The 10,857-nt window shown below is 35.1% G+C and overlaps 1 protein-coding gene across 6 annotated transcripts in view; it reads right to left on the bottom strand.

Annotated features, from left to right (window-relative positions):
• Positions 1-6,760: 6,760 nt before the first annotated feature.
• The window catches only part of dachb (dachshund b), a 50,313-nt gene continuing 46,216 nt past the window's right edge, over positions 6,761-10,857 (bottom strand). For all 6 annotated transcript variants that reach the window (XM_073814390.1, XM_065254333.2, XM_065254331.2 and 3 more), the window contains one exon: positions 6,761-7,245. In XM_073814390.1, coding sequence (XP_073670491.1) covers positions 7,208-7,245 — 38 coding nt within the window. In that variant the 3' untranslated portion in view covers positions 6,761-7,207. The remainder of the gene's footprint in view (positions 7,246-10,857) is intronic.

Here is a 10,857-nt window from a genome sequence, read left to right as displayed (position 1 = left end):
TTTAGTGCATTTGTCTGTTTTCTTGTGAGAGGGCGTCATCAAATCCATTCCACTTGAGGAATGCCCTAATTCAGTGCTTCTCAAACTGGGGTCCGGGGCCCCTTTGGGGATCCTGAGATGGTTCCAGGGGCCACCAGTTTAATGACATTTTATAAAAACATAAATTATAAATTTTATATTATAATTTGACCTGAGAAAAAAATAAGGCTACTAACACTATTGCATTGTATATGTTTTGTTTAATTCAATTTGTTTAAATTAAACAAACAAAAAAACAGTCAAAAACTTTTGGAAACTTGTATGTCATAAACGCCATGGGGGTCACACACTGAAAAAGTTTGAGAACCACTCTGTTCCTCGTTTAAGCTATACAGCCTTGACTTCCACGATCCTGCTTCCTGCTCAAATCCATTCCACTTGGCTCATTTATAGTCCATTCCGGGTTTTCACAACTTTCGCCTGCTGCTATAAGGTAAACAAACATTTTAGGCTATAAAAGCAGTTGTTTGATTAAAAGGCACTAGAATACAAGAAAATAACATCTACTCCAGTAAATGTGTACAAAATTGACCCCCATGTGTACAAAATTAGTTAGTGAACATTTAAGTACATTTGCAAAGTGTACTTAAAGTGCGTTTTATTGCACTTTTTCACCTAGGCTAGAGATCAATGGCACTTTCTCTCAAGTTAAAAATAATGTAAAAGGAGTAGTGGATATTAAAATATATACAAAATACAGTTTTGCTGCCACAAGTCTGTTTATCAGTAAGTGACCCTGCTGCAGTGCAAAAGTCTTTGTCCGTCTTGCTACTTTTCAATGTCAAATTCCTGCTCTGTTGTGTTTGAGCAATCTGCATTATTTGCCCTTCGATATTGGAGCAAGTGGCTATTCACTTGCACAAACAGATCCCGATGAATAATTCACAAAAACAAACATCTCGCACCCAAGCTAAAACCTTTTCGTTTTGCTATCAGTAAGGCCGAGAGTTTCCTCCTTCGGCAGATGGAGAAAATCGAGAATTTGATTGTTCTCTAATCTCTGTGGATAAAAATGCAGTCTGAAATTGAAATATTGATCTTTTACATTGCAATCACCACGTATTACACAAGAGACAGTGTGAGCTAGAATATAAATCTCTCTCTTCTGGGTCTTTGTTTGTTTATTTATTTGTTGTTTTTTCAGATGTTTCCTTTAGCGCATCTTCTCCAGAGTTTTACAGTGTTTTGCATTATTGACATGGTGTTTAACTGCATGCCGGTAAGTGAAAGAATTGTATCACATCTTATTTGATCCTGTCCAAAAACAAACAAACAAAAATATATAGAAAAGTACTTCAAAGTGCAGCAACATGCAAGCTGTCATGGTCAACTAATCTTTTTTCTCTATCTGTCAATCCAAAATATTGAGTTATATGGCATACAAACAATTTCAGATAAACAAACTGTTGTCTTGAGCACAGGTTCATTTATTGTATATATACTTTACAAGAAGTAAGTCTTTTGGATCTTTAAGCACTTTGAATAACAAATAGTCAAATAATTTATGTTTAATTACTTATTTTGGTCATTAAAAAGCATTGCAATTTGTACGAGTATTATGAAAGTATAATAACCATTAAATAACATATGGACACAATTTACTGCTGTGTAAATAACATCTTCTTAGAAAATATGTTTACTTTAAGTCTATCAAGACATTTTTTAAAGTAATACAGATACTGATTTAAAAAACAACCAGAAAATATATAGTGGACAAGTGAAAGATTTTGACCTGACCATTTTATTTGTATTAATTAAAACACAATGATACTTCAACAGAGCAAGTATTATTAAAGACTTAATAGTCGTTGAAGATGAGAGAAAACATCCTGTTATCTTTAGATGTCATGAGAAATGTTGTTACCGGGTTCAATGACTTAATCACAATTTAATAATTTCCTTTTCAACCATTTCCTCCCCTTCGTTCCACTGTGCCCTAATATGGATAATCTTGTTACACAAACATTCATGTCTTTTTGAGTGCCTCCTTCACAATATGTATCTTTATTTAAAAGCTGTGGTGCGTGAAATAGGCCAATATCTCACTTGAGACGACAACCTTTAAATCACATATCTCTCAATCGCTGCTTCAAATATGTGTCCCTGCCTGTGAAAAACCAGCTAAAGCCATTTTTGTGATTTACTTATATACACAAAATCTTCAGAAATAACTTAAAAAATATTCTGTGAAAATATAACTTTGATATCTTTACAAATTAATGTAAGATTAATGCTCCTAATCTCCAAATTACATTATAAAACGTTAGCCTGAACTTCACAGACAGGGTCACATATTTGTTTAGACTCCGCTTTCTCCTTTTATCAGGAATGCAAACTTCTGTTTGCTTTGAGGATAATGGGAACATCAATATATTGATGCATCTGATCCATAAAGACCTATAGACCACCCCGAGAAAACATCAACCTCTTCACGTAAATGCACCTTAAAGGAAAACACCAAAGTTTTTCAATATTTTACTATGTTCTTACCTCAACTTAGATGAATTAATGCATACCTATCTTTTTTCACTGCGTGCATTTAATCTTTGTACAGCGTGTCATGAATGTGTTAGCATTTAGCCTAGCCCCATTCATTCCTTAGGATCCAAACCATAAGATGGACGACGCCTGTTCGCTCCCTTCCATTGGTGAAAAGTGAAGCCGCCAGTGTCCCGATATGGCGCTGACATCTTGGGTCTTGAGTCTGCGCAGTAGCGATTTCGGGACCAGTCATGCGCAGTAGTGAGCAGGAAGTGAAATCAAAACCCCGCCCTCGCTCTCGCAGAATGCGCATATCACACGATATCACAGCTGTCAATCATTACGTGACACCACCGTTTTTATATCATTAAATTACTAACTAAACACCAACTTATTTTAAAAACAAACATTTGAATTTACATCAGTGTGATAAAAACTACAATAAATGACAGAAACCAGGTTCGGAAAAAAAGATAATTGAAGTGTAATTAATTTTTTTAGTTGGTCTCAAGTCCCATTGAATAACATGGGGAGGCGGGGTTTATGACCTATACTGGGACCAGTCACTGGGGGGCGATTGAGACGTTTTGGCTTCACTTTTCAGGGCTTGTGCGGCACTCTTGATCCAAACAGGGATGAATTTAGAAGCCACCAAACACTTCCATGTTTTCCCTATTTAAAGAGTAGTTACACGAGTATGATGGCACTTTTTTAAACGGATAATGGCGATTTTTTAAACGGATAAAAAATGAGAACTATATTGTATGGCGGAAGAGCACTTAGTTTGCAGCACTTCGACCTCGGGCGCAGTAATATTGATGGAAGTTTCAGCAAGAGGGGGAGTAGTCAGGAGTGATGATGTTACTGCGCGCCAAGGTCGTGCTGCAAACTAAGTGCTCGTCCGCCATACAATAGTTCTCATTTTTATCTGTTTAAAAAATCGCCACGTTTTATTTTGTGCCACCATACTTACTCGTGTAACTACTCATGTGATAGTCTTTAAATAAGAAAAATATGGAAGTGTTTGGTGGCTTCTAAATTCATCCCTGTTTGGATCCTAAGGAATGAATGGGGCTAGGCTAAATGCTAACACATTCACGACACGCTGTACAAAAACTAAGTGCACGCATTGAAAAAAGATAGGTTTGTATTAATTCATCTTAGTTGAGGTAAGAACATAGTAAAGTATTGAAAAAAAGTGGTGTTTTCCTTTAAGAGTGATTTCTATAGTGAATTATAAATGTGAAAAACCATTTCTTGAAGCCATTTTGCATATATAAGGATATATTTAAGAGCAAACAAAAATATTGATTGAGAAAAAATATTGTGTAAACAAAAACAGCAACATAATTTTCCACAGATCAATGGTTCACAAAGAGGTTGAAAGCATTCAATAATTATTGTCAATTTTGATTCCAGGTTGACTAAGAATTTTAATATATTCACTCTTAGAAAAAAGATACAAGAAAGTACAAAGTTGTCACTGGGGCGATACCTTTTTTTCCAAAAAGTAGACTTTTGTATTTAAAAGGTGCATACTGGTAACTCTAAGGTAAACATTGGTACCTTAGAGGTACATATCTGTACCTAAATGGTACATATTAAGATCTTTTGTAAAATATATCATCCCAGTGACAACTTTTGTACCTTTATTTCTGAGAGTGTGCGTTGTAGAAAACATTATCATAGAACATTAAGATTAACTGGGAAGACAAACAGGTTTACAGATGTACTGTATCGATATATTTCTCACAGAATAATTATTTTGAAACACATCTGGATTTCTTGTGTCCTGAACATATGTTTGTTTTCCGGCTCCTTCCAGGCCCTTTGATTGCTGTATTTTATAAAGCACACTTTTCCCACGTCCCAAAGTGGCCATTTCCCATTTTTAGAGACTGATTCTAATTCGGAGTAAATGGAAAAATACGGTTTCATCATCAACAGAGATCTATTTATGGTTCCCACAGATTTATGGTCTCTAGTGATGTTTAAAAAATATTAAAAAACAGATTACAATTCCACAATACAGTGTGCACTTTGATTCATGATATCCTTGTTTGGAAAAGGATATTATTACACAGCTGGAGTTTTTTGTATTACTGTGAATAATCAGGCAGCTTTGACTACAATGCCAAAGCCCTTGGTTTTACTATACCTACTTAAAGTCAAACTGCTAGCTGTCCCTCTTTAAATTGTTAAACTGGAAGCGTAAAATTTTTATACCAATCTACGGTTACTTATTATACCCAGAGAAGACCAGACAACAGTATGAATGTAAATGAGTACTTTGATATCTGTCAATAAAGGCCAATACGCTGCTGTGAAGAGACATTTAAGCTCTAATGGGGTCTCATTTGCATGATCTGAATCAATCGGCTTGTTTGATGGCTTTTGCTTCATACGGGATCGCATTGATAAAGGTGACACCAATGACATGAGCATTGCTTCGTTTATTGCTCTTGTTTAAATGCTACATATCACACACTTGCCAATTTTGTAAATGGCAGCAGAAAAAAAACTGGACACTAAACAGTTCAAACAAACACAAAATCAGGCGGAGAAAGCACCTTCTTGTCGCTAGGCCAGTTGCCATTGGCTGGTCAGCATGATTTGAGTTTCATAGTATACACTTTTAGACTTTAAAGTTGGCTGAAATATTCCCAATCAATACCATATGACTAGAAGAATTCAAATTGCAATGATGTATATAAAGAATGGTTTCGTTTTTCATTGAGGAAAACCTTGGGGATGGGACGCAGTGACTCAAAGTCAATAAAATTATTTACAAAACAAAGTCATATACAACTGGAAAAAAAATAGTTGACCTGTTGAAGGCAAACATCTTAAAGGGGACATTTCACAAGACTTTTTTAAGATGTCAAATTAGTCTTTGGTGTCCCCAGAGTGTGTATGTGAAGTTTTAGCTCAAAATACCCCACAGATCATTTATGTTGATCACATGTTAAAATTGACACTTTGTAGGTGTGAGCAAAAATGTGCCAATTTTGGGTTTGTCCTGTTAAATGCAAATGTGCTGTTGAAATCAAACACTGATTCCCATGATGGTGGTTTGTTGAAATTGAAACTCATTTGTTCTGTCAATTACTTTTTATCTCTTCCTTCACTAAATGGCAGTGCTGTAGTTGGATAGTGAAAACCACTATTTTACAACAAATATTGTATTTTTGAAGAAACCTACCCATATCTAAGAGGTTATAAAAAGAGAACAAATAAATAAATATAAATAAAATAAAAAATTCTGTAAAACTTTTGTGAAATCAAAAAAAAAAAAAATGTAGGTGGGCGACTTTTAAAAAGAAAGGCTGGCGGGGAATGAGTTAAACATGGAAAAAGTCCGATTTTTATGACATGTCCTCTACCCCTATAAAGCTGCAATGGGTCACTTTTGCCTCTATACCGTGATCTGCAGGTAACTTTACATTTCTTCTGTATGTGAGGTCAAGTCAAATGTAAAAAACTGACAATTCTTGTGAAATCGTACCTGATAGCTCAAATTATAAATCATTATTATAAGCTTAAAGTTGTAAATCAGGGTAAGGTAAGCAGATACAGATCTTTACTATCTCACCTGTAGTGTTATTGTCAAGAAATATTTCATTAGTTTATTTGTGTTATTGACACGATTTTCCGCTGTTTTTCGTGCCACTGGAGCAAAAATGTCTTTTTCGTGTCACCCAGCACGAATTTCTATAGTTTTTGTGTCTGTGGCATGACTTTCTTTATTGTGCCATAATATTTTTTTCTCATGAATTGAACATTTTGTGACAATAACATGAATTTCTGTGAGATTGGGTCTTTTATGTACACTGTAAAAAAGTGAAAGCTGCTCATACTTTAATTGGTTACTTAAATTATAGCGGCAGAAAAAGTATGTGAACATTTTGGAAATTCTTGGTTTTCTAAATAATTTTGTGATAAAACATGATCTGATCTTCAACTAAGTCAAGGGTATTGCCAAACATAATGTGCTTAAATAATTACACAAACAATTTCTGTTATCTTACCACTGTATCTCACATTAAGTGAAGTTGAAAAAACTTAAAATGTTTAGGTGCTACCAAGTGAAGTAATTTTTTAATTGATCCAACTTTTACTTTTTACAGCGTAGTTGCTTTTGTTTGTTAACCCAAAATGCAGCTTTAAAATATCATTAAAATAAACAGGAAAAATGGACAGATGACATACGACATACATGGACATACGAGAGAAAGCAATAAAAAGGGAAACATTCTCACACTTTATTTGAGAAACACTAAAGTTTTCTACACCAAAACCCAGATGTATCCTCCTTTCATCTTCCTCTCTTGGCCCACTGTTATCCTCCATTATTTACATTTCATCTCTCTTGAGTATTAGAGTAAAGGTCACCATTGTAAAGCTGTTCATCAGTGATAACAGCAGTTCAGAACATACTTCCAAATAAGTAACATTACTACCTGTATAGAGCAGCAAAACTAAAAACAGGGAGTGAAGCTAAATGGATGTAGAAATAAAAGAATCTGGAATGTTGTGAGGTTCAGTGGAAGAGTTCATCCCACTATCTCTCTTTCTCTCTCTCATTTCTCCATTATTTAAAGGAGGTCCTCTATAGTTTGGTAACAACATTTAAAACTGTAGAGAGTATCCATGATTTGGAGAACTATCACTGAAAGTTTGCCTCTTCTTAATACATTAGTGGGTTCTTTGTAAATGTTCTGTTTTCTGTAAGGAAGAAATAAGCCAAATGTTAGAAAACAATAAATCAGATCAGTCCAGAACAGCAATGTTCAGCATTGAAATAAAGTAAAATATGGGGATATCTGACCAACATTTTGATTTAAAGCAACCGGTTAACCGATTTATGTTGTGACCCTGTCTGTAAAAACCCAGCTTAAGGTTTTATTGTGATTTACTGCTGACTACATACAATGTAAAGAAAATTCTGTGAAAACATACGCCTTGTTCAGCCTGCCGCCATGTTGATTGCGTAGACTGTAAAAAAGATGGACGTAGTGTCCGTGAAGTCACCCATAGGTTTCTAAAGATTTTTGAAGCCAATAGTAAGCGGTGTCTGCCGTCGCCATATTAGCCGCGCGTCACCGCGCATCACTCGCGGATATCTGAAATTGGGTTAAGAGGCGGGACTAGGTGAAGCCTAGGTGGTTGGTTGCTGAAACCCCACACGCCTAGCTCGACTCTAGTGACAACAGTGGCGGTTCACCTGTCACTCAAGTGGCCACTCCCTTAATTATGCAGAACTTTAAAGCTTAGTATAATTTAAACGGATGAGTTACAAAAAACTTCACCCCCCTCACAGTTGTCTTGAAGGGGAAAATTAGCTATACAGACCAAAAACAATATTTGTACCAGGCTGTACATATTTTTTTGCTCTAAAGATGGGCATTTTAACATGAGGGTCTTTGGGAATTGACTCCCTTTTGGAGCCAGCTTCTAGCGGAAGGTTGCCTCTTGGTTGATTCCAAAACGAGGCTGTGAGGGATGGACGTCCAGAGCGCACGCTTTAAACCTTTTGTTTTGTATCGGGATGCTGGTCATTCAGCCATCTAAACACAGAAAATACATCACTTTACAAATTTCCACAGGACAAAGAACCTCAGAAATCATGGATTGCTTAAATGAGAAGGGACATATGACCTAATTCTGCGTTAAGAGCAGCGCAATGTGTACATAAAATTTGTTTTGTTATTAACCTGTTGGCTAATCATTAATCTCTAATGTTGTAAGCATGCTTTCTTCCCTTTAAAACACTAATATAGTCCTATAACTAAGTACATATCTCCAATTTGTACAGATTACAAAAAATTCAAGCCAGGTAAGAATATGTTAAAAAAAATTCTCCATTAAGTTTTTTTAAGCACAAAAATCAAGAATCAACAGAAGCAAGATTCATTTTTAACTAAATAACATTTGTACACAACTATGGGAGTTCATATGGGTTTTGCACAACAAACTATCACATCAATAACTTATTATTAAGTCAATGTTCATTAAGGCTGTAGCGATTAATCGTGCAAATACGCAGTTTCTCAATGAATGAATTGTAATTATATTACGGTGAAATCTTGGCACATTCCAAAGCCAGGGGCGCTCTTTTGCAGAAACTCCCTTTGTGCCACAGAAGAAGTAGCATTACAAACGCTATTCCAGGAAATGTCTATAAGGATTATTATATTTCTGTTATGATAATAAAGAATATTTTGAATGTTTTTGTTTAACGAGTGTTGCTTTTTTAAATGCATGTTTTAAACGACTACGACTCAAAGGTTTTAGATCGATAAGGACTTTGTACTGACCAAAACCCCGTAGTACACACAAAAGCTGTGCATGAAACACAGAACCGATTTAAAATCGATTCTGAGTCGATTTCATACAGGGATTTTTAATGGGACACGCGATTAATCGTTACAGCCATAATGTTCATGTCTTGAAAAAACATAACGAAGAAAATACATGATTTACACTTTTATGTTCAATACAAACTGGAGATACGGACTTAGTTGTTCTAAAAAATTTTAGGGCTGTCAAAAGATTAATCGCGATTAATCGTATACAAAATAAAAGTTTGTGTTTGCATAATATATTTGGGTGTGTATTGTGTGTAATTATTATGTATATATGACTACACACATACATGCGAGAATAATGTTATGTCTTTTTTTATTTATATATATATATATATATATATATATATATATATATATATATATATATATATATATATATATACAGTATGCGATTAATCACGAAAAAAAAATGTACTGCCCTAAATATATTGTGTTACTAAACTAAATTGGTGTTTTAAAGAAAAGTAAACATGATTACAACATGAGAAATTAGCGATTAGCTAACAGGCTAATATCCAAAATAGATATTATGTACACAATGCGCCATTCTCATCTCAAATAAGGTCATATGTCCCTTCTCATTTTAACAAACCATGTTTTCTGAGGTTCTTTTTCCTGTGGAAATTTGTAAAATTATGTATTTTCTGTTTTTGATGGCTAAATTACCAGCATCCTAATACAAAACAATAGGTTTAAAGCACCCGCTCTGGACGTCCATCCCTCACGACCTCGGTTTGGAATCAAAATGGCAGCATGACAGAATACGGCACATAACCTTGATATCTTTAATACTGACTGATTAAGATTTGAAATCACGATTAAGTTTAAAATCAATGTGAAGACAATGATTGAAATCAATCCAGTGTTGTAGTCGAGTACAAGTCAAGACCAGAGATCAAGTGTCGATTAGCGCATATGTCTGTTCACTTGTCAGAGCGTCGTCAGTCAAATCCATTCCACTCGAGAGGAATGCACTAATAAATCAAACTCCGTTTCATCTTTAAGCTACAGCTAAATGTAGGTTTTAGCTAAATAAATTGAATTATATTAAGTATATTTGTATATAGCATAATTTCTCTGTATTAGGAATCAATTTTACTAAGATCAACCTGATGTCTAATTCAAGAAATTTATTATGTGGCTATAGTAGCAAGGGGTTAGATAAAAAAAAAGAGAGTGACCAGCTGCAGATACGCGAATAGATATGTGAAGCTGAAATATTCCTGCGGTGAGCCTTTGCTTACACAGGAAACTTGCAATTAATCCCCGGTCTTTTGATTCATCTATGTGTTTATTTGCTAATGGTCTCATTCGGAGACAGTGGGAGCCGATGATGTCATCTGTTTGGAGGATGCGGATGAGTGGTCCGCGGTGATGTCGAGATGGGAAAGGGTAAATGAGGTCAAGACATCAAATGTGAACAAACCACTTAATCTCCTGCTGAAATTGTGCATGTCTGTAAAAATACATGCTACATTTGTAAGTGTGTTTATACGTTTTGTACAAGGACTGCTTGGAGAAATGAACTGTCCTCCCATAACGTTGTTTATTTGTATGTCCTGACCGTGTTGTTTTAGCATCTAACTAATCCCACAAACATTGCAGAAATGTGATCTGAGTGATGCAGTACAGATTTGAGGATCTAAAAGATGCTGGTTGTTTAAACCTACTGTTGGATAAAATATGGATAAACCCAACTGTTGGATTTAAATTAGCCGTAAAATATCCATATTTCGCCCAACCATGAGTTGAAACAATCTAGGGTGTGAGATGAAACAACCGAGTATAGTTTAATTTAAACCCAACGGTTGGATTTATCCATATTTTAGCCAACTATAGCTTTAAACAACCCAGCATTGGGTTAATGCAACTTTTCAGTGGGGGCAGGTGACTTCTTTTTTCAATGGCGCTCATGTGTGTGGTTCGTAATTTTAAAATATGTGTTCTGCGCATTGAGTGATCTTATGTG

The sequence above is a fragment of the Paramisgurnus dabryanus genome, chromosome 4 (assembly GCF_030506205.2).
Source record: "Paramisgurnus dabryanus chromosome 4, PD_genome_1.1, whole genome shotgun sequence".
Lineage (NCBI taxonomy): Eukaryota > Metazoa > Chordata > Actinopteri > Cypriniformes > Cobitidae > Paramisgurnus > Paramisgurnus dabryanus.
The sequence above is the reverse complement of the archived record's forward strand: the minus strand, read 5'-3'. Positions and strand labels throughout refer to the sequence as shown.